This window comes from Parambassis ranga, chromosome 14 (genome assembly GCF_900634625.1).
Source record: "Parambassis ranga chromosome 14, fParRan2.1, whole genome shotgun sequence".
Taxonomy (NCBI): Eukaryota; Metazoa; Chordata; class Actinopteri; family Ambassidae; genus Parambassis; species Parambassis ranga.
In genome coordinates, this window is record NC_041034.1 from 15,229,618 (window position 1) to 15,252,801 (window position 23,184).

The 23,184-nt window shown below is 41.5% G+C and overlaps 3 protein-coding genes and 1 long non-coding RNA gene across 4 annotated transcripts; 2 read left to right on the plus strand and 2 right to left on the minus strand.

The window, feature by feature from the left end:
• Nucleotides 1-2,491: 2,491 nt before the first annotated feature.
• Nucleotides 2,492-4,661, plus strand: tmem88a (transmembrane protein 88 a). Its single transcript, XM_028421734.1, has 3 exons — nucleotides 2,492-2,834; nucleotides 3,601-3,919; nucleotides 4,180-4,661. The coding sequence occupies exons 2-3, from the start codon at nucleotides 3,611-3,613 to the stop codon at nucleotides 4,459-4,461; spliced, it is 591 nt and encodes a 196-aa protein (XP_028277535.1). The 5' UTR covers nucleotides 2,492-2,834; nucleotides 3,601-3,610; the 3' UTR covers nucleotides 4,462-4,661.
• A 268-nt stretch (nucleotides 4,662-4,929) lies between these two features.
• pcolcea (procollagen C-endopeptidase enhancer a) lies at nucleotides 4,930-8,724 on the minus strand. The gene is made up of 9 exons (XM_028421262.1): nucleotides 8,568-8,724; nucleotides 7,413-7,521; nucleotides 7,070-7,328; nucleotides 6,415-6,539; nucleotides 6,155-6,291; nucleotides 5,751-6,079; nucleotides 5,602-5,679; nucleotides 5,354-5,524; nucleotides 4,930-5,273 (listed from the first exon to the last, which is right to left on the minus strand). The coding sequence occupies exons 1-9, from the start codon at nucleotides 8,654-8,656 to the stop codon at nucleotides 5,143-5,145; spliced, it is 1,428 nt and encodes a 475-aa protein (XP_028277063.1). The 5' UTR covers nucleotides 8,657-8,724; the 3' UTR covers nucleotides 4,930-5,142.
• Nucleotides 8,725-9,872: 1,148 nt separating this feature from the next.
• Nucleotides 9,873-17,083, plus strand: LOC114446349 (uncharacterized). Its single transcript, XR_003671751.1, has 3 exons — nucleotides 9,873-9,971; nucleotides 16,618-16,818; nucleotides 16,954-17,083. It is a non-coding gene; the product is annotated as an uncharacterized LOC114446349 (long non-coding RNA).
• On the minus strand, nucleotides 11,633-21,436 carry vamp2 (vesicle-associated membrane protein 2). The gene is made up of 5 exons (XM_028421897.1): nucleotides 21,080-21,436; nucleotides 16,963-17,065; nucleotides 16,585-16,743; nucleotides 16,211-16,262; nucleotides 11,633-16,066 (listed from the first exon to the last, which is right to left on the minus strand). Coding segments are annotated over exons 1-5 (333 nt in total). The 5' UTR covers nucleotides 21,082-21,436; the 3' UTR covers nucleotides 11,633-16,049.
• Between the last annotated feature and the right edge of the window lie 1,748 nt (nucleotides 21,437-23,184).

The following is a 23,184-nucleotide window of genomic DNA, read 5'->3' on the forward strand; positions in this document are numbered from 1 at the left end:
GAGCCAGACCTGTCTTAAATCCCTCTGTGATTTTTCTGTGACATATTGTATTGTTGTTCAAACAAATAAAATGTTTTGATAAATTATTTAACAGTGACTTTTTGTCTTTGTTTTCCTATTTGTAGTCTTTTTTACTGCTGCTCTGGTTTTACACATGCATGAATGGAAAGAACAGAAAATAATAGACTCACTACAAGCTGAATGTTTTCTTTGTATTGTCTCATTTTGTGTATATGTATACGTGTGCAGTATATTACTACTGTCTGATTAGCATGACAGGGACTCTGATCCCTGGATAAACACTCTAAAAAGACTTTGAAGTGTGTCCATCTAGAGGCTTGATCATTTTTTGAAAGGTCTTGTTAAGTGTGCACCAGTACTTCTGGTTTTTAGCTATGCTCGTTGCACATGTGCATTTCACATACAATGCTGTTATTAAGATTCTTTTTTTTTCTACTTTGAGGATTTGTGTGAAGCTTGTCTGATGTTTTGGGTCATAATTATGCAGAAATCTAAAAATAATTGTAAAACTTTTTTCACATTTTCCAAATTAGCCTAGAAAAGAAAACTGAAATATAGCTTCACTTCATGTTAAAGTGTTTTTTTTTTGTAAATATTAAAGCATCTGTTTTATGAATCACTTTGCTAAACATTACATTTGTATGATGCTCCAAGAAAAAGCCTTTAAAAGGCTATAAAGATCATTGAAAACCACATGTTCAAAATGTCAGTGTGTGCATAAACTACCACAAACTACAGTGATTTTAATGGTCAATACCTGTTTAGCGTCACCGTGCATGCATGGGTTAGGGTGTTTACATTAGCATGTAGCTCACAGTTATGTGCATATCTGCCTCACAGAGCTGCTTGCATGCCCACAGATTCATCTTGTGCTTTGATGTGATGGTTTAAAATGTTGTAGGAGGGGCAGGAGGAGGGAGGGTCTGTGTAAATGTTACCTGCTGGGTCAAAAAGGGCTCTGTGTATAGCCTACATTAGTTTCTACCAGGCTTAAATATGTGTCATCTTAGTATTTATTGTGTTACAGAAGGACAGTGTTTGCAGTTTTGTAATTATCCTTATTGTCACATAAATCTGTTTGTTTAATAGTAGCTGCATGTATACAAGGTGAGTCAGACTGACCTCACTCAGTGTTTACATGTGCCAGCTGCATTTCTGTCAGTCCGACGGTCACTGAGCGGCTCCACTGGAGCAGTCTGCTTCCTTCATAGCTAGATGTTGAGGGAGTAGATGGCATTATTCATTTATTTTCCAGATACCATCTTGTCAAAGCTACAAGTTCCAGCTGCTGTGTTTTTCATTTAAGAACCAAAGCACAAAAAAGCACAGAAAGTCATCTGAATGGTACCAAACTAAGAGAAACATTCAGTCCCTTTACATAAGGACCATGCAGCATCAGTCATGGAGACCTTAAAGTAAAATAATATAGCAGATGTAGACTGGCAGCACACCGTGTTTCCATTTAGGGCATGCATGAGTCATATATTTATTCCTGCCTCTGTCTCTGAGGTTAGAGGTCATGTGACTGTCAGACCTGCAGACAGGGGGACATCACACCGTCCAGCGTTGACTCTGCAGCGGATATCCCGCGTCCAAGGACAGGAAGGCTGCTCTTCCTCTACCAGCCCTATCAGACACTGACATACACACACAACAGCACACACTGTGGCATTGTTTATGCCAAAACCACACCCAGTCTGTCTTTTTATATACCTATATATATATATTTATATTATTTTCGCCCACAGTCCTAATGCCAGGGGCTCTTTGATCCTTTCTCCTTGTGCCAACTTAAAATGCTTCTAATTCTCCATGGACAGCACAAAATAAACACTGATGCCCGGAGTGAGATGAAAAAATGAGACTTCATATCAAAATACCAATTTCACTCTTTGAACTGAGCCCCTCTGGCTCCTCTTATCAGTCCCATGATAGTCTCTTTCCTCCACCAAATTAGTCAGCGTTCTCCACCGTCCTCATTTCCTTATGTTTTCTGAAAGCTCAGATCTGTTTTTCATCACGAGGTCAAGGGCCAAACTTCTGTCAGTCCTGCTGCTGAAACAAATAGAAAGTGACTCCGGCTTTATTCTTTACCTATATTTCAACACTGTGGTGTATAGTATAATGGAGGGTACAGCACGGCCCGCATCTTATGTAACAGTTTGAAAAAAAAAAAAGTCCTTTTCTTTTCTTTTTTGAAATCCAATTTAAAATTGTTTTGAGTTTTGAAACCCACCTTATCAGGACTTGACAGTGGAGTAGAGAAAGTGAGGGTGTAAAGAGGTGTAGCCTGGGCAGCATATACCCTAACTCCTCTAATCTATCCAAATAAACACTCTTCCTCCCTCCCCCCTGCTTTCCAGGGGTTATCGCAGAAACCCCTCCACCTCCACTGCTCCCCCTCTCCCAGACTCCAGCAGCAGCCTTTAACACAGCACAGCACTGCTCTCTCTGTGCATTCACAGTCCAGGCTGCACAGGATACAGACTCACACACTCAATCATATCTCAAACTGGAGTCAGAGTGAGGAAACAGAATGTCAGGGAAGGAAGCGCTGAAGCTGGTGGGAAAGCACAATTTGCCACAAGTCTGCAGAGCTTATTTTCTGACCCAGGTCTGACTAGCAAATACACATTTGTTCTAGAGAAACAGGCCAGAACACAAGAGAGAGAGAGAGAAGAAAAAGAAGAAAGAAACATTTAAGGAGTAAAAAGTTGAACCTTCAAGATCTGGACTTACATCAGGAGGAAATTCTTGAAATTCTGCTGCCACCAGTGAACTGCAGGAGGGCTGATCATCAGGCTGAGCACACGGTGAGACGACATCATCTGATCAATGTAAAAATACTGAGTAACCAGAGACATCAGCAAAAGTTTAGTTCATGCTATGGACACTGATATGTAAAAGTATTAGTGTGGATCTGGAGACTTGCTGTCATCTGTATTGATGATGTCATCAAAAGTGTTTAACAACATATGGTCTCCTGATGGATTTTATACAGATTTGTTTTTTCACTGTGAAAAATGAATATTTTTTCATGGATCATCTTTACAAAAGCAGCTGGATGGAAATGAATTCTGCCAAAGATTTCACACTCAAAAGCAGAAAAAATGGTGGCACTGTCCTTTAACAAAAATCAAGTGTGCTAATGTGTCATTTGTTAAATGTCTGCAAAGGCATTTTTTAACATTTTAAAATTAAGTTCACCACATAATTGTTCTATCATCACTTAAATCACAGCAGTGCTCTGACTCTTCAGTGACAGTGGGATTTTTCCAGCTGGCTCCTTGCTCTGGGTGGAGCTGCTGCTGCCAGTGTTTGGAGTTTGGAGGTGGAGTCGGAGTGGAGCTCATTTCCTTGCACTTAAGGCCGCGCAGTTATCTGTGTTGACTTTCCACACCTTTCAGCCAATTATTAAAGGAGCCCATTACCTAATGCTGCATCATTTCATGTGTTCAGTGGACAGACTTAGGAGCATGAAGCAAAGACTTTAGTGCAGCGTAATGTTTTACTTTTAAACACTTAAAATTCTTGGGTGTGCTTTCATAAATAATTATAGCATTGCTTATCTTTTTGCAGGATAGAGACAATGAGTCTGTCACGGAACGGGACGCTGGAGAAGACGGTGGCTGAGCAGGCCTGCTCTGAAGCCCCCTCCGCCTCCAGAACGGGGTCAGGGGTTGTGGTGCCGCCTCCATACTCCCTGGGCAGTAGTGAAGGTGCTGAAGCCCCTCTGGAGTTAAGGGGTTCTCTGGACTGCTGGGCATGCTCAGTCCTGGTCACGGCACAGAATCTGATCATTGCACTGATCAACGCCGGGCTGGCCAGCATCATTTTCTGCACCATCCTCACCCCAGCTCTGACCATGATCATATTTGGCTTCCTCTGCCACTCCACGGTGAGGTGTTGGATATTTCAGATCAGTGTGCCGCATTGAGTCAATGAACAGGAAACAATGTGGCCTGTCAATCAAATGATGGACACAGGAAGGAGAATGTTTTTCCAGAGATTTGACCTTGTTTTCTCAGACCTTGCTGACATTGTGGAGCTCAGTTTAAACTCTTTGCAGCTGTGACTGGAATTATTTTATGTGCAATGTGTAGAAAGTGGGGGTGCAGTATAAAGTAACATCGTCCTTCTCCTCCTCCTCTTCTCTAGGTGCAGCCACATGGAACTTCCCCGTTCTGCTCAGACCTGCTGGATGACGGTGGCTGCGTGGCTCTGCTGGTGGTAGGCTTTCTGCTGCTCACCCCTCTGCTGGTCCTGGCTCTCGCCGCTTACTGCCGCCTGGCCCGACACCTGCAGCTTGGGATGTGCTTCATCCCGTACAGCCGGGCCGTCTACAAGAATCTACCAGCCTCACGCCACCGCAGCTCAGGAGGCTGCTGCGGCCAGCGGGGCGCCACGGAGAGGGAGAGGAAGGGCAGTGTGTGGGTGTAGGAATGGAGGAGGGTTGTACATGGTTGTAATTTGTAGTCTGGCTCTTTATTTTTTTAGGCAAATTGTAATTGTAGTGTTTTTAAATCTATTGTAAAAATCCATCATATTTTATCATTTATATAGAACATTTGAAGTCAGTGTAGCTTTTTGTACGCAATGCCTATGTACTGAATGTATTTTATACCTTTTTACAATAAAGTGCCATCGATCCTGAGCTTTGTGTACTTTGTGTTATAGAATATATAAGATATTTTATTAAAGATAATTAAAAATAAAAGAAGAATATCTGACTCCAGTTCAGTTATTTATTCATATGTGGAAGGTGTTCTTTCTGTTTGTATTGTGCAGTATAGATTAATACTGCACAATATACTGAATATACTGAATCTTCATGTCCACCAGGAGGAGCCAGAGACACCTCTCTGATACTAAAGTCTGTCTATGAATACTAAAAGTGCAGCCAGACAGTTTGAAAGAGATATAAAAGCTTTATTCGTACATAAATTACAAACATAAGGTTTTGAAGGTGTTTTGGATAAAACAATGTGGTAACATTTTAAAGGAGTGTATAAAACTGAGGTTATGTCTTACAGTTGCATTGTGCTTTAATAGGTCTGTGTTTCACATTTAAATGTCTTTGTGTGTTGGATATGTTTTCCTGGGCTGTACTGCTGTGTGAGGTTAACAGGGCTGGTTGTTGATGTTCATTAATAGGTTGTGGTGTGGAGCTTTGTACGGTGCTGTAAATGCACCAGGTTCCAGGGTACCGTGTCCCTCTTCATCCACCTGACCCATGATAATGTAGTTGCCACCTAATAAAGAGAGACAGAGAATGACCATGTTCAGAAATATTACCCAGGGTTATGTGTTGAGTGTAATCTGCAGTGCATACCTCTGCGGAGTAACGGGCACTTCTTGCACTGTGACACCAGCTTCACCGACATGGTCTCTCCAACTTGTGTAATGGTCAGACGACCTGCCTTGTAGGCCCTGATGAGGGAGACCTTTATGTTCAGAGTGCCTTTGGGCCCTGGGGTCAGCGAGGTCACCTTCCCAGTCAGCACTGGAAACAAAAGGAGATTCAGTCAGAACATAATATCTGTTTGATGGTAACATAAGTGTAACAAACAGAAAACTCACCGAATTCACTGGAACAGAAACTGGTCTTGATGGTTCCATTTCTTTTGCAGGCTTTGGCACACAGTGGATTTTGAGGGACTACAGAAGACACAAACAATGTGTTAGACTCACTTTAACTCACACATATAATATGCTGTACTTTCACCCACCTGGTCTTTTTCCAGTCACCCGTGTGTTGCCCTGTCCGCGGCCTCTTGTTGGCTTGACCAGTCTGACTCTCTCTGTGGGCTGAGGTGGAGGCGGTGGCACGTATTTGGTGGTGGTGACAGGTGGCTTTGCAGTGGTGGCGGGATGCTCGGGTGCAGCGGGTTTGCCCGCAGGTATTGATGGGATGGACCTTGTACCAGCTCCCTGGTCAACTGTTGGCATTTGAGAACCACGTGGGATGCTGGTGTAGTAGGCGAAGAACCCATCAGAGGTCACGCTGAGGTCAGACACAAACTGGACTAGGAGCACATTGCCGGTGCTGATGATGGGTCTAGACAGGAAATGATTAAAATGTTGAAAATCCAGATTATTTTATTTGACATTATTTTTAAAAAACGCCACTGACTGTGGGGCCTGATCGCCACAGTATCTTCCGATCAGACGTGAATCATCTTTCTCTCCACCATTAAAGAATGCCACGTAGTCAAACCGACAGTAGGTGTCAGCCTCCAGAACAAACTTGTCAAACTTCACCTGGATTACCTGGTGGCCAAACAGAAGCAGAAGCAAGCCTTTAAATATGACAGTGGAAAGCAAGATGCATGCATGCTGGGAGAGAGAGAGAGAGAGAGAGAGAGAGAGAGAGAGAGAGAGAGTGCCACCAACCATGTCCGGCTCCACGGTGATAAGCCAGGAGCAGCTGGTTCCTGGTGGGTACTTCTTGTCAGGCCAGTTGGGCGTCTTGATCTCTCCCTGGGCTTTTGTTATCTTCCCTCCACAGAACTGTTGGTCTGAAACAAGTCAGATGCACTCTATGAAAATGATTAATGACTCAACCTTGTTCACTAACTTAACCAGCTCTCTGTGATTGACTCACACTTTTGGAAGATAAAAGTCGTAGTTGCAAAATGAAGAGTGGACATTTCTAATCTACTCTGTTTCCACATGTTTGAACCCTGTGAGGCCCCCATCCTTATACTCCTATCACATCAGTTCTCATGAATGTAAAAATAACTCCTCTTCCCCTCTTAGCAGAGAAAAGAGCGATGACAGGAAAAGTCTGCAGAGAGATGTTAAAGGTCTTCATTTAAAACAGTCCAAACAAATCCACAAATCCAGGTGTATCAAATGCATTAAATTGCATCTTTGTGAGTATATTTTTTTTTTTATCTCACTCTCTTATTTATTTATTTGAGTGTGTTTTTCACTGAAAATATTAGCGCTGCCTTCAGGGCCCAGCTCTAATTTTGTGGTGTGCTGTATGTTATTGGTTATGCACGTTGAGTATTGTAGACATGGCACAGCAATGTGACCACATTACCATCTACATAGGGTCTGGTTCCGCTGAAATAGGCCACAAAACCTCGACTCTGCGTCTCTGAATCCGTCGCCATCTCCAGCATCATGGTGTTTGTGGTAGAAATAAGAGTGCCCGGCCGGAAAGTTCCACAAAAGCGACCCAGTTTTTGCACCAAGTTGGAATGGCCGTTGTAAACATCCAGATAGTCATAGCGACATTGTGAGTCAGCCTCCAGGTCAAAAATGCGGAAGGAGAGCATGACCACATTCCCCTCTGGGACCTGGAGAGCAGAGAGATCATATGTGTGTATGTGTGTGGAAAACTGAGTCCGTGCTTAGACATGCAGGAGGGATTTGTGACTCACAGTGATGCGCCAGGTGCATTTGCTGTTAGGTTTGTAGAAGCTCGGGAAGCCCTCACTGCCAACGAAGCCTGAGTCTGTCACCAGGTCCCCTCCACAGTGGAACACAGGCCTGTGGATGCAGTGGGGAGAGCAGTGAAAATACCATGGATTATATAAGGGTGTGTAGTCCAGTGAGGCTCCCACATCATTGACTGACTGCCTTTAGCTGCTTTCTCACAGGCTGATCTGTTTTATAGGAAAATAATTAGCACAAGATGATTTATTGTGACAGGCTCATCCAGCTCAGTCATCTTGTTTACACAGTCAAACAGATCTGATGTCACAACTTATTAGACAAATCAAGTGTCCATGCAGAAGTCTGTGTATGAAGCCCCAAAGACTTCAGTGTTTAATGCTGCCTATATAAACAGAAATGAGATGATTGCTGTGTCATGGATAAGATTTGAAGTGAGTGAGCTTCTGCTTTAGAGACACAAAAATGAGGGAAGAAACAAACCAAAGTTTTTACTGAAAAAGCTGACAGGCACATTCTACCAACCTCACACTTATTGAGTCACTAACGTCTGATTCCACCAGGGATACCTACAGTATGACCCATTCGGAAACCTCTGAGCCAAGACGAATTTTAATGAAGTCGTCAATTTACAGTCTGTTAGCGGTATGCAGTTTTTCTTTCCTGTGAAAATGATGTTTAGATTGTCAGACAGCATTTGTCTGTCATCCCTGTCTCTGTAAACAACTTGTTGGAAAAAGAAAACACTAATCCACATGACCAAAATGAGACGTTATGGAAAAATAGTTCCTCCCAACTGCAGACTGCAAAGTCAGTCAGTCTGCTGATTAGAGCCAAAATGTCCAGAGCCAAGTTTGTCTGACTCGACCCCACAGGCAGACCAGAAAGTATTAACATGTGTGGCGGCTCAAGCAGACACAGCCTGCCTCACATCACAAGCCAAAAAACCAAAAAGGACAACTCTGTGCCCGACCAGACAGTGGACTGGAAGGAATGTTCTTACAGAGGCAAGAAGGAATTAGAAAGTGCTAAGAGCTATTTAGCCTGTATGAGCCTTGTTAAAACTGAGAATAGTTTCTTCATCTCAAATATCTACACATGATAATGTATTTTTAGAAACACAACGTAAACTGAAACCTTACCTGCTGTGGTTTGTCTGCTGAGCTCCCGTCCATCCTAAACTCAGAGACAACAACAAGGAGATGCCCCAGATACAGCCCACGTGCATCATGATGCAACATGCAGAAAGCAATGCAGAAAAGAGGGATGGCAACAAGGAGGCAAGAGGTGAAAGACAGAGGGGAGGAGGAGAAGGAGGCCGTACGGTCGGTATGGGCGGAGAGAAGGCCTGTGTGGGGAGGATTTGGTGGTGAGAATGGATAAAGAGACAGACAGAGATGCTGAGAAGACAACAGTGGTGAGAAAGAGTCATGGGGGGGGGGGGGGGGGTGTGAGGAAGGAGGAGAAGTCTTTAATTAGAGCCAGATGTCTCCTCTGGTATGACCCTGCTTTAAATGTAATGGAGGAGAGGCAGAGGGATCTATATCACAAATTCAGAGAGAAGTGCACCTTTTTACAGCAGATGTGTGAATGTTGTGTTTTGGTTTGGATGGCCGTTAATGTGCTGATCTGTGTACAGGCACACAGGTGGAGGCAGAGCCTGAGGCTGCAGCTCTGAACTCCAACAGCCATAAAAGCCACATTCCACGGCCAGCCAGACATGAAACCTTTCATTTACTAAACACAATGTTTTACTTAATAAAATCATTAAGCTCAGCCACAGACACACACAGGAGGGTCCAACAGATCCAATGAGATCTAATATAAAAGCAATGATCTCCAGCACCCAACCGCTGGAGCTCCTCTGGCTCTATGACAGCTGAGTCAGAGGGTGACTGTGTGCCCCAACAATCCACCAAGTCAAGAATAACACTCAAGAGGGGGGGAGTATTTTTTCTCTGTTAAGATTTGGTGATGAGCCAACCCTCTGGCCTACATTACTGAGGCCTGTGGAGGGGGATGCTGTTCCAACGATGCCATTAAATCTGCCACTTTTACAGACTATAAAAGGAAACTCCTTGATCAAAGTGTTCGAGGCTAGCAGGATGGAGAGGTCATAAAAGCACAAAGCCATTTCCAAATGTTTTTTTATTATTCTCATTCAGGCTTTCCTGTTGGCTTGAAATAGTAAGTGAAAGATTTCGGAACTAGGAGTAGAATAGATGAGTGTTCCCTGGTCCTGCTGTGTTGTGTTAACCTGCTGATGATTGATAAGAATCAGCGGGAGCAGGAATGCAATGACGCTCAGTCAGGAGTCTGCAGGGGGGGTTGGGGGTTGGTGTGGGGGTGGTGGCTGAACCATGTCTGACTGTGCAGCCGCTGCAATTATGTGTGGGAGTGAAATGACCTTTACACTTCACAGTAATCCCAGCCCAGAGTTTAGGTTTCTGCAATAACTCCTGACGGATCCTTCCAGCCGGACCTGCATTCCATCAGAAGAGTCAAAGGGAACAGCAGGGTGGGGGAGTGTTGTGTGAGGCGTTCGGGTAAGTCAGAAAAATGGAAACAAACTTAAAAAGATCTGACAGAAAGACAGCTTAACAAAGTGAGAAACTGTTTTTTGAATACTCCCTGGTGTTAGGTCATGTTCATGCCTCTCTGAGCCAACACTCACACACACACACACACACACACACACGTCTTTCTCCACACTCTCCTCTTTCATCCAAGCTTATATCTGTTTGATTTATTATTTAATGTGACACCAAACTGATGATTTCATAACAATCACCAAAGCATCAATCCTCTGTGATTGTAGCTCCTCTCCTCTCTGTCTGGATCAGACTTTCAATTATGCAGTCGGCCAAATAAACAGAAACATGTGCACTGAGGTGAAGATGTGAGTGAAAAAGATGGTATCCTGCTCGGCCTCGCTCAGATTTAAAGAGGGAAGTCTATGATGATGCTAATGGTTTCTTCCTGGATACAACTCCAGGAGTGCAATATGTCAAAAAGCTCAGAGCACCCGATCTGGTTTTAAACTACACTGCAGTCGAATCTTATAATGAGGAGTCTAACGATGGCAGCAAACACAGCATCACACCTCATGCCTTGTCTCGTTACGTGCCACTTCATGGCAGCTGTTCAGGAGACACCTCATCATATTTGCCAGTAAGTCTAAGGCAAGATAATGACGAAATCATAGCTAAAAAAATCATCTGTTTTTAACAGAAACACATCACACAGCACGGGACGTTTTTGAATGTATTTTTAAGAAATGAAAACTTGTATCATTTACACAAAGCTATTCTATTTATCAGTTTGGATGGACGGGAAATTGAATCTGTAGTCACGGCGACATCTGGTGGACAAAAATGTAAACTACACCTTAAGCTTCATTGCTTCGTGACTTTGGTTTGTTGTCCTTTCACTGTTAAAACCAGCTCAGAAATCCTATAATATCAATGTGATGTGTGACATGTCACCAGTTACAATAGCTAATGGCTAACTTTGAAGCTAATACTGTCATTCATTCATTCATTTGTTCGTTCACTCAATCATCTGAGCCATTTACGCTGATCAAGCTGCCGGCTGTCAGCCAAACACGAAGGCTGGCTGCTAATGTGCAAAATTCAATTTTACTTATCGTGCTAATTAGCACAGTGTGGCTAACACGGCTTTGTATGTCAGTTAATATTGTATATACGGAGATAAAATATGAATGAAATATATGCGATAGGACGCAAAAACAACGCGGAACAAGTGCAGGAAATGGGGCCGCCTTCAAAATAAAAGTCACCGGAAGTAAAGACAATATTTCACATCATTTGACTGTGGGGGCATTTTATGAAGTCAACTTTCTTCACAAAATCTGAATGTTTTAACAGCAAATGTGACATATGTGAATGTGTGTGTGTGAGTTAGCGGGGTAATGTGCACAAGTTACTTACAAACAAGACTCTGGACAAATGCTTAAACATGCACTTTTATGGCTCCAGGTCTTCCTGTATTTTTGGCACACTTATGGAGATGTCATAGGGACCACTTAAGGAAAGAGTTTTATCTTTGTATTGGTGATCAATGTGTGTTTTTTTCATACAGCTCGGATTAAGTCCAAGAATTGCAATCAAAAATTGCATCTTCCCATTGCTGCACACCCACAAAACACATGAAGCACACACAGAAGTACAAGTTGTCATAGACACTGTTTTTCCAATATACATATATTTCATGATGTTCATCAATATAATAAGACATTGATAGATTTACACTACAATTATTTTATGTACTTTAGTTTTTCATTCAGTCTCCTCTCCGTTCCGTTGAGTCAACCTTGTTTAGATTCTAATCCCATACCAAATGACAGCACAATAAATCTATCAAAAAATAAAATAAATAAAATTAACACACACACAAAAAAGAAATAAAATAAAACTGAGCACATTGCCCATGATCCTCCAGTCCTGTCCCTCCAGTAAGGCCAGATGAACAGGGGCAATATGGAGCTTCATCCCAGAAACCCCCGCTCCCAAAAAAAAAAAATGAAAATCTTTCCTCAAAAATAAACTGATCTGAACAAAAAATAGATGTTGTAGATACAAACGGCAATCTGATGTAAACTGTAGAATCATTCTAAGCATTCTGGACAATTGAAGGTAAAAATACTTTCTTTTAATCCCCTTTAATTTCCCATTTTCATTACCTTTACCCATCAGTGCTGACACACAAACAATTCAGTGACATCTGGAGTTATTACTAAAAACGGATTCAAAATAAAAACACAATATTTGGTTCAAAAATAAAACATGTGTCAAGTAGAATATTGTAGATTTATATCCACCTAAAGAACATTCAGAGACTCAAAAGGTTCCCTCCTGTTGCTGCGTTCATCCCTTTCGGGGGTGAAAAATGTTTGCACAAAAATTGTTTGAAAAGTTTGGTTTCTGTCGGCCTCTACCTTCCTCTTGATTTCCAATCAAGTTTGCATCTAGAGCTTTTTTTTGTTTTGTTATGATGACCCCTAAATGACCCGAACGCAGTGTTGAGTTCTCTGAACCATTCTGGAGGTTGACCTAAGACAATATTCTCCATCCAATCCCATCCCACCGAAAATGAATGAATCACAACAGAAAGAGTGCCACGCTGTTAAAACATATGCACACCTCTTTTTCATACAGACAATAAAGCAACAGAAAAAAAGAGAGCACTCACTTCATTTTCACTATTGTGACCAAACTGGTTGAGCACTCACAGGACAACAGTTGGATTTTATGATTAGCACAGAAGTCCTACCCCAATCAGTAGTGTTGTTTTGTTTTCCACTTCAGTCCACTGTGTGGTTAACTCCTGCAAGATGGCTGAAAGGCCCACATTTTTAACCCTATTATGATTTTCTATTGCCAAAAAATCAAATTTTACAGTTTGCTGACATAGTTTTTGTCCTCATATATATTTTGGTAAATTGCTAATGCCTTAAACCTGAGGATATAGGACCCCCTACCCCCCAAAACACCCCCATATTACAACACCAAACAATGTAGATTTTTATAACATTTTTTCTCGGTTATATCTAACAGCTATAGTTAGTTTATATGTCTTTTCATTTTAAAAGTTGGCAGCACTATGGAGAAAGAAAAAAAGAAGACTTGTGCTATAATTCGTTATAGAATCATGTGTCTTAAAACTTGTTACAGATTTAAAGAAGCTCCTCAGATGTGGATGCACATAATGACAGGGGAGACTGGATCTGAAGCTCATGTTTTGGTTTAACTTGCATATGTCAGAATGGCACACTCATAAGCCAAAACTAACACACCACATAAAGAGTGTGTCATACTTAAAAGGTCCTATAGAGAGGGTCAGGGGGTAAGCGTTTTAAAACAGACTAGTATAGGTCAGATAACCTGTTTCTCTCCTCTTGTTTTTGATGGCAATTGGCAGCGTAAGCATGGAAATCTGGTCTTTGGTAATTTTCTGTAAGTTTATTTTTTCTCTGAAACACGTAAGGGGAAGCAAGAAGGAGTGGGCTTGTTAAGGTCGTTCCTGGTTATAGGACTGGCCGACAGATCTGTAACCTCTCTGCTTGTGTGGTCAAGGAAACAACGTGCCCTCACTCTGAGATTTAAGCGGCCTAATCTGTCAGGATAAACTGGGGATATTCCCAAGACAGAGCTATTCTAACACACACACACACTGAAGCACCTGCGCACTCACAAACACACACAGACACACTCACACTGTAGGAATCTGAATCAGTGAGTTGAGCAAAAAGGGGGGCAGGCCGGTCTACTCAGCTGGTAGGGAAGTAAAAAAGTCATGTTAAAGGCTACTGAGGCTTTACACACACTTGATTTGACATATTAGTCCTTACTGCCAGATCCAAAAGCCAAATTTATCTTTGTTGTGTGTTAACAATGCAATAGAGGCAGTAAGCTGCATAAGCTAATTAGCTTTCTGTTCAGCAAAGAGATTTGACTGAATAAGGGAATTCAGAGTTTCACCACAACCACATGAAAATCTCCATGAATTCCTCCTGTGGTTGGAAGAAAGTGCATATTGCCTGCTGATGAAGTAGCCAAAAGGGTAGTATACAACAGGACGTAGGTACCAAAAATAACAGGTCAGAGAATAGTTCAGACCAAACCAGTGAGGGCACCACTGAAATAAAAAAACAATAGAAGCCTCTCCCTTTATGCTTGGCAGTGTATAACGCACAGAGCTGAATTACAAAAAACACAGCGGACAGAGGTAAACAGGAGCTGTACTGGTTGCACACTTCCTCTTTACCTGTCCATTTCACACAAAAATATACTATAATAAAAAATAGAATCTATTATATTTAAAAAAAGAAAAAAAAGGCCTTAACTATAGGGAGAAACACTGAGACAGACCCACTGCGCTAGCAAAACACTCTTCTTAGGAATGCTACCATTTTTTTATTAAGAGTTGCTTCTTGTCACTTACTTTTGACTGTACATTTCTGAGCCTACCCCTTAAAGTCGACTATGAATTTAACCATTCACCTCATCAGCCTATGTCTCTGTTCATGAACCTGCAAAGGCTCAGTTGTCCCCTTTTTTAAGTGTGCTCTTTATGTGGAGAGGTTTTGCTGCACCAGGATCTCCTTTGGCCAGGCTTCGGAACGGCCAGACAGCGCCATCAAAAACAAGTTTGTTTGTGCATTTTAAACAGATTCCTTCTTTCCCCTCCTCACAGTTTGCCACTCCCTCTACACAAACAGGAATGTGTTGAGGGTGTGTTTGACTGCAAGTAACCTACAGTAACTAAAAAAGTGACTAAGGCTTTTTAGTGTCCACAGAGGGAATGGGCCAGAGTGAGTCATGGATTACAATTAATGCAATGTAAAGTATCTGGCATTAAAATTGTTTTATCAAGCCCATTTCCACAGTTCAACATGAACACATCTCCACAGTAGATTGTGTGTAAGATAACATCATTAATATCACAAAAAGAAAAGAATTTAGACAGTCTACTCCTCTCTATCCTTACAGCTAATAACTATTTTCCTAAGGGTTGCATGACCGACGTTCCACACAAGTTTCATTGCATGTATTATTGTTTTTTACTTATACTTACACTTATGTGCTACAGTAAGAGCATTTGCACTAGACTGCAATGAAGGAATGTTTTCGAAATAAGACACTACTGTAATATTAAAATTAAAAAAGAACATCTACAGACATTGGTCCAACTGTACTATGGCAGTTTTGAAATTATCAAAAGAAATTGGGGTGTCCAAGCATGCCAGAGGAGGAGTGGGGCGTTAGAGACACTACAGATGAATGTTATTAAAAAGAGAAATGATAAGTGATAGGATCAGGTGGAAAGGGCTGGAAAGGACGATTACAACTAGAGACTCATTTCACAATTCATGCAATTGTTTGTATGTTTGAGATCCGTGAGCATACGCTCTGTGAAAAAGCCGCATAGAAGCTAAACGTTTTAGTTCTCTGGCTTATTTTGGGACAGTCTTGGTGGATGAGGTTAACACAGATAGATGATAATCAACCGGTATGCCAATAGTTAAATGGAGGGCTTCCTCCACTGTGCAAAAATACACCGAAAATAGAGAATAAGCAGGGGTCAGACAGATGATGAGAACATGCAAGATACACACTTCGATTAATAGGCAGTAGTTAACGCTGAAGCATACGTCAAATCAATACAAAAAATAAAAAGTACAAAATGCACACACACACGCGCACACACCTACAAAACAGTATATATCAGAATAAAACTCTACAAAGAACTATATATATATATATCAGTTATGTAACAATTATCGCCAATCGTTGTTTCCTTTTCTGTTGTTGCATCGTCACAAGTGTTTGGTTCTCAGTATGGCAAGTTAGAAAAGCCAAGAGTACCCAGAAAGGAGACAGGGCCACACACTCACAGGACAAATATTGACAGGGGTCCAGAGGCAAGGTGGTGGAAGTGGGGGAGCCATGGGGCCCTGAAGGGTTTAGGGGTGTTATATCGAGGCTAACCAGGGAGATACATATAGAATAAATTAATTATCTGTGGTTAAATTTGTCATCAATTTGAGGGTTGTTTTCTGTAGCAAGGAAGTTGGGTTTAGACTGGGGTAGGAGCAACTCTTCTTAAGTGCTGAAGTACACTGTAAAAAAAGAAAATTATATTCAGAGTTAATATATAAATATGAATCAAATACCAACATATAAGCTATATATTACAAATGAGTAGCTCTACTGAGGAAACAGTGTCAATTCTATTGGCACAAAGGAGTTCAAATGGTTCTTACCAATAATGACGATGAGGACAATCACGCATATCACACCCAGGATAATCATCATCTGTAGTCAGCCATCATTTCCAGAGAAAAAGAGTCATTAGAGAAGCAGTCATTCAAACATTCATAGTGAACAGAGGAGACGTTGATGTAGGCCAAACACATTATTAAATTTTTACCTAATCCTGTCTGAATGTTTGTCACATTTTGCTGAATGCCATTAAGCAGCATAGCCTGACAGATCCTAATGTGGCAACATGCTGCCTGTGTACAGAGCCTATAGCATACATGTACATTGGCCATGCATTCCTGGAGGCTTGCTTTTCTTCTCGTGTTTGTCTGGAGAGTCTAAAGCTGTCTACTTGAGCCTGTCTGCATGTCCTCACCTTGGCATTCTTCCACCAGTATTTATTCTTCAGTTTTGCAGCACTGGTCTCAAACTGAGAGGCTCCAGCCTGCAGGGCGTCAGCCCTATCGTCCAGTTCTGACAGCTTCTGATCACGCTCCAGAACCTTATCCACATTTACACGCATAATATCCACCACCTGGAGGAAAAAACACATGAGGCATAATCAGCTATCAGGACAGGATGATGGCCTTTGTGTGTGAGAGCTCGTCAGGTATGGATTAGGGTTGAGGTTAAAACTGTAAATTGATTGATGGTTTTAAGAACTAATGATTTATGTTTTAGTGTGCAGTCTGTACGGAAACAGAAAACACCAGTGAGAGACCAAGGTGTGACTTTGTGTTTGCAGTATACTCACCTCATCCACCTGTGCCTGCGTCTGCTGCAGACGGCGGTTGCTGGTGAGATTGGGGGGCTGATTCCCTCCCTCTGGTGCGGGGGCTCCAGCAGCTGGGGCAGACCTGAGGACAAACGAAAATATGAAAGTTAGTGGTATATATAAAGCACATCCACCAAGAGGAAACCACAATGCTGGTATTACTGCATATCAGTAAATGAAATATCTGATACATGTATTGTATGTAAAAATTATTCAATCACAGCATATTCTGAATGTGGTTAATCCCATGTTGATTGACATATTTTCAATGTAAAATTATACGTTTGATTTGAATATTTCAACACATTGACAACATCTGTAAAGGATAAATTACATGTGGGATTAAATACTTCAGATGTCGCTCTCTCTTGCTTTGCAAAACATTATATAAATGTTACCAAGAAAACATAAAATGTAATTAAACTGACATTTAGAAGCCATATTATGCATAATCAGTGGTCTGGTATAGAAAAGCCTTGTAAATTCATAAATCAACACAAATAACTAAACTCATTATTTATATATTATTTATATACAGGCTGCATGTGGAGGCATCCTTCTAATAGGAGTCTTTTCAAATAGTGTGAACTATCCACTGCACCTGGATTCTTCAGTTAGCGTGCACAAGTGTGCACAAATATATTATCAATCTCCAACAGATGGACAATAGTTGACTGGAACATTGTCGTCACATAACTCAACTCTAGTACAGTATGCATTAGAAAGATGTAAAGTGGCAACAACTATATATTATCAACAAGATTAAGGACTGAATTAGGTCTAATTTTGAATATTTTTATTTATTTAGTTTAAAATAACATACAACAACACCTACATTTGTTAGCATTAACAGAGTTAGCTTTGGGTTAGCAAATTATTTGTCATATTGTGTTGTATTATGGCCTGCAATGACCCGGATGCACTGTGTGCAGACAACAACTGCAGGGGGAGACAAAGTGACAGTGTCATTTACCACGGAAAAGTAAAAAACTGGTTCACTTTCCTGTTCCTGTTACAAGTACCCTCTGCCTTTTGCGGTTGGGCGTGTTTATCTGGGTTTCATGCTAATTCTACTGCATCTACTGTTGATTGTGCACATCATATGTCAATAGAAAGGGTCCACAATGAAAGCTGCAACATCATTCTCCAGGTTTTACTTGACAATCCTATTTTTTTAAGCACTAGAAATTGGTTTAAATAAAATTTTAAAAAGTTGCAAAGAGGTTTGGACGAGCATCACAGCGTGGGTATCAATAAAAATCTATTCATAAATGTACTATGACTATTTCCAACACAAGCCATGTTTGACTAATATATAATCTTATTCTTGCCTCTGTGAGGACAGGAACCTTTATAATCTCCATTTTTAAATTGTGTTTTCTAAGTTGTGTTTTCTGCACATTTCTTCTAATTTAAGCTTTTTGCATTTGTGGAAAAATGAGTAGAAACTAAATTGGCTAATTTAAAGATAAAGGCTCCTCTAAAGTGAAAACGTTTCATTTGGCAGGAGCTGATGAAGAATGGCCTGCAGGCACAAATACAATCAACAAAGAGAGCACAAAAACAACAACCAATAATCTGAATGTGAAACTGTAGCAACTGTAATCTTTAATATGAGGCCATTTAAAACAGGTATACTTTGTAACTAAGCTACTCTATTAGTGTGAGGCAAAACTCTGTATAAAGGTCACCTCTGCACACTCACACATTACTAATCCACTAACAACAACAAATCCTTTAGAATAGTTGGCCTGGTGGTGCTGGTGGTCCCTGTGAGCAGCCAATCAACCATTAATAATGTTCAGATGTCATGTTTTTGCCACTTACACGGAGAAAAAAATACAGCCACATCCATATTTAACTACATAATACCTATTTAATTATCATGGGTATCTTTTCACTTGCCAGCAAGTATCACCACATATGCATGTATAATGTGTGCTGAGGTTCACACTGCCATCACCTCTGAACTGACACCAGGAAGACTTGCTACTGCACAGACAAGGTTTCTCACCAGCCTTCACATCCTGTGAAAAACCACCCACTGTGTTCGATATAGCCAAGTGGAGCAACGGTTTCTGATCCGTGTCACTTTGTTACACCACCTTGTCTTTTAATTGAAGATGGTACACTGCATATGTCTTTGCATGTTTTACTCATTATAGCACAAGGGATAGTAATATATCCTCCTGCTAAATTGTATTGATTTAACTGATGCAATCAATATCAGAAATTATAAATATAAAATAAGAAATAAAATGTGGTTACCCCTTTACATGCTTTGCCTGCTGATGAATGTCTGTGCCACTATTCCAGTTCCATCCCATTTTACAGCTCCCCATCAAAGAAAACACCACAACAAAAATGCTAACAGCGGCTGGGCTAACATGGTGGGCTGCTGATTTCCCTTATGTTCTTATACAGTCCATAGCTTATGTCAGACTTGCTATGAAACCTAAATATATTTAACCTGCTTTTAAAAATAGTCTTTCTCTGTGGTTTTCCATGGAGGTCTGCTGCAACATTGACGGGTCTATTTAAAGGGTATCAGGGGCACCTGCTGAGATGAGGAAGAGTCTGACTTCAACAATTAAACTTACAGATATATTATATAGTCTAACAGATGTCTGTTTTGGTGATCACTGTTGTGATAAAGGGGCATGCTGTCTGATTTTCAGCACCGGACAGGGACGCTTCAGCACTGGACAGCGCCACAGCAGCTGAGAGCAGAAAGGGATCCCAGCATCCCTGCCTCATTCTGTTTGATGCTCCTAAGCCACATGACTTTCACTTCTGACCACACACTCAGACACACCGGGTTTGCACTGTGTCCTGTGAAACGTCCTGGTTCATGACGGACAGCATGGCAGGCCTGTAAATACACATATAGCGCCTACCACACCGAGGGAAGGGAGGTTCTTTCCTTTCCTTATAGGGGCTGGATTTCAAGCACTCGGATGTACAAATACACCCAAATTTGGCCACAAATGTAACTTATGGTGCACAAAGGAAATGCTAACAGGCACGATGCTGGTCGTGTGTTGGCATCAGCCTATTTAAACAATCTATGTGAAGACAGACAGGCGAGGCAGTCACGGCTACCTTTCCTTAGCCTTATACCCTTTAAATATCTGCCTCATGTGCAGCCAACAACAAAAACACGGACAAAGTACAAAAGAGAAGACATTTTCTCTTCGTGTCTTTAGCCCTGAAGACGCAAATAATCTAAAATATGGTGTGATATATTGCTGTCCGCCCTCGCACGACAATCGACGACATACAGTAGGAGGCCAGGCTACCCCCACCCCCGCTGTAGGTGGCAAATATCACGTAAACTAGGCCCAAGCCTTAATACAGAGCTTAAATATAACGGTGAGAGAACATATCTAAGTGATATTCGTCGAATATTGTCGAAGCTTTAAGTGTTCAACAGGCTAACCGCTCACACAGCCTAGTATGGCTTCATCCACATTATGTCCTTGCTCTTTCTAGAATTAGCTTAATCGTCACCTGCGGTTCAGCGACGCTAAATGTAAGCCCTGCAAATGTTCAGTAAAGGTGTTTTTCACACGACGTTTCATTGACGTGCTGTTAATTAGCCTGTGGCTAATCACACGGACGGTGTCCTTTTCAAATCAAACCAGTCCGAACTGGAAAAATAAAATGCGTGCGTGCGTGCTGCTTTAGTGAAAAGACACCGGACGACAAAATAATAAAAGCGAGCACGGCCGATAAACACGGAGCTCTGTTTACCGTGTAAACGCCGTGAACACGGCTAATAATGTCTTTAATAACGGATAAACCCCGTCCCTCCGTCTGCTCCAAGGTTAGGCCGACGCGTTAGCCTCACGTTTGGGTCACATTATAAGACAGGAATCACTGTGGGGACTTAACACCGATTCATCTTTTTTATCTTTTCTTTTGTTTTCTTTTAACATGACACGGAGAAAATACACATGCTACACGGCTAAAGAACACTACACCGTATTCAGACACCATAAATCCCAAATAGCTGCCAACACCAGTCGTGAAAAGGAAATTGTAATTCATGAATAAATCAGGATTGAAATACAAAACAGTGTTAAAGGCTACTTACATGTTCCTGGTAGTATTAGCTGGACAGCTGTGCTGAAATCCGGACTGGAAATGTTAGAGCGTCCTAAGTGGCTGGCAGATGGATGTGGATTGCCTTCTGCGCTCCTCTCTACCCTCTGGCAGCCTTTGGTTGGTTTATTGTGGCGTTTCCCTGCCTATATAGCCTAGGAGGAGCGCTGGTTTGTGTCTGCCACTGAGCTCTGTCTCCTCGCAGCTGAATATTTTTTTAAACTCTGCCTTTTTCTCAAGCGATGCGGCACCTGCAGGCTATTAAGTGGGAGCCTGGCGCTGTCCGGGCGGTAATGAAGGTGTAATAAACAGCCGCCTGGATTAGCTGGACAAAGATGGCTCGGTGACGTCAATCGCGGCGAGTTTCATGTTGAAATGGGTGGCCGAGGCTTCAAACACGGCGCTTTATCACCAGGGACAGGGCTGTTTTTATCTGCATGTGCTGTTAGTGGGTGTCTGCGCGTGTGTTCTTCACAGACATTACACGCCACGGTCACGCTTGGTGTTAATCTGCTCGAAAACGAGTTTATTTTGGTTCCAAGTCTGTATGTCAACAAAATGGCGTTCCTGGAAAGGGGGTGTGGCGAGCTTCGCAGTTATAGTAAATATGGATGTGGATGTAGTGGGGAGCAAACCCACCTGAAAACCAATGAACAGCCTTCGTAAAGGGGGACAAGGCTTCACCGATTGATCTGGATTACATTAGGTGTGGCACTGTGTAAAGTGAGGAAGGCTGTTTTGGGGCAGATGTTGCTGAGTTTGGCCCCTGGAGAGCCTCTGTGCTACCTGAGGGGGGTCCAGGAGATCCCCAGTCAAAGTCAAACTAAAACCATCTTACTATGAATCACTAAAGCTTTGGCCACAAAGGTGGCTTTATAAATACATACAAGGAGAATTAAACAGCTACTTTACATATTATAATTATTGCTTTGATATTAAAAATAGTGTGTCCCACCAGAACCGGAAGTCTTGGCATCCAAGCTCAAGTCTCTGAGGATGTTGGCATGGCCGGCCTATGACAAAGCCAATAAAGAAATCAATACAAATATTTTTTAATGTTTATTTCCACTTTAAGAGCTGATGGCAGCTGCCCTGAATTTATTATCCTCAGAGATGTTTCCAAAAAAATGAGTAAAATTTAATAAAAAGCTGAATTAATTCACCACAAACCCAAAAGGGTGGGTGCAACTGTCACCAAATGCAGCAGATTATCAGCTATCTGACAATCAATAGGCCTCAGCATTTTATCTTCGGCCATTATAATCATGATTGTGAGCAGAGAAGTAAATACATAAAAATAAACATACTGAACCCTAAGATATAACTTCATTCTTTTTGACACATCTGCTGATTGCTTTCATACTTTGTGCAGACATGAACGTATGTGGAAAGCACAGCTGATGCACAGCTCATTAGTGGTTTCCTCATAAAAATAAATTTCAAGCTGGTTTATGTGGTCAAAACAAAATCATAATAAAACACTTGTGTATGCATTCCATACAGAAACATACACCTCAGTCAAGCCATCTTGTATATTTTCTTTGCCATCATTAGTGGGATAGGTGGTATAAAATCACACACACACCAAAAAGCAGCACTATGTGACCTCTACTGTCTCTATGTGACAGAGTATTAGCATTGTAGCATCAGTTTGTTTTATTCACATTAACTTTATTTGAGTTTACATCTGACAGACAATAACTTACACTGCACATGCTGGAAAAGGTTAATGTTACAGCTGTGCTTGTCAAGACTCAGCCACATGGTGGCAGCAAAGTACCACATGTTAATGTGGGTGCTGCTTTGGTAATGGTCCCTCACTGTGGTGGCTGCTGTTATGATGTGATGTGCATGCAGCTGACACATAACACATAACACCCATTTTAGTGTGCCTATACTATAACACAAGTGGTTGTTATTACATGAATTTGCTTAGTATGAATTTGGTTATGTTTGGACCTGAGAGTATTGAAAATATATTCATATATTCACCCACCATGTTTTGTTTGTTTACAAAAAATCCACTACTTTCAATGGTTAATTGCCTTTAGGATAGTATTGATTATGAAATTAGTGTTACTATCTATATACTTAAAA

What these genes read in the sequence shown, in the direction of transcription:
- vamp2 (XM_028421897.1), bottom strand. An exon ending in CGCAGGCACAGGTGGATGAG is followed by an intron (nt 16,744 to 16,962) that starts GTGAGTATACTG and finishes TTTTTCCTCCAG; the next exon opens with GTGGTGGATATTATGCGTGT. An exon ending in ACTGGTGGAAGAATGCCAAG is followed by an intron (nt 16,263 to 16,584) that starts GTGAGGACATGC and finishes GGCTGACTACAG; the next exon opens with ATGATGATTATCCTGGGTGT.
- tmem88a (XM_028421734.1), top strand. Translation starts at nt 3,611, where the DNA reads ATGAGTCTGTCACGGAACGGGACGCTGGAGAAGACGGTGGCTGAGCAG. An exon ending in GCTTCCTCTGCCACTCCACG is followed by an intron (nt 3,920 to 4,179) that starts GTGAGGTGTTGG and finishes CCTCTTCTCTAG; the next exon opens with GTGCAGCCACATGGAACTTC.
- pcolcea (XM_028421262.1), bottom strand. Translation starts at nt 8,656, where the DNA reads ATGATGCACGTGGGCTGTATCTGGGGCATCTCCTTGTTGTTGTCTCTG. An exon ending in AATGCACCTGGCGCATCACT is followed by an intron (nt 7,329 to 7,412) that starts GTGAGTCACAAA and finishes TCTGCTCTCCAG; the next exon opens with GTCCCAGAGGGGAATGTGGT. An exon ending in TGTGGCGATCAGGCCCCACA is followed by an intron (nt 6,080 to 6,154) that starts GTCAGTGGCGTT and finishes TTTCCTGTCTAG; the next exon opens with ACCCATCATCAGCACCGGCA.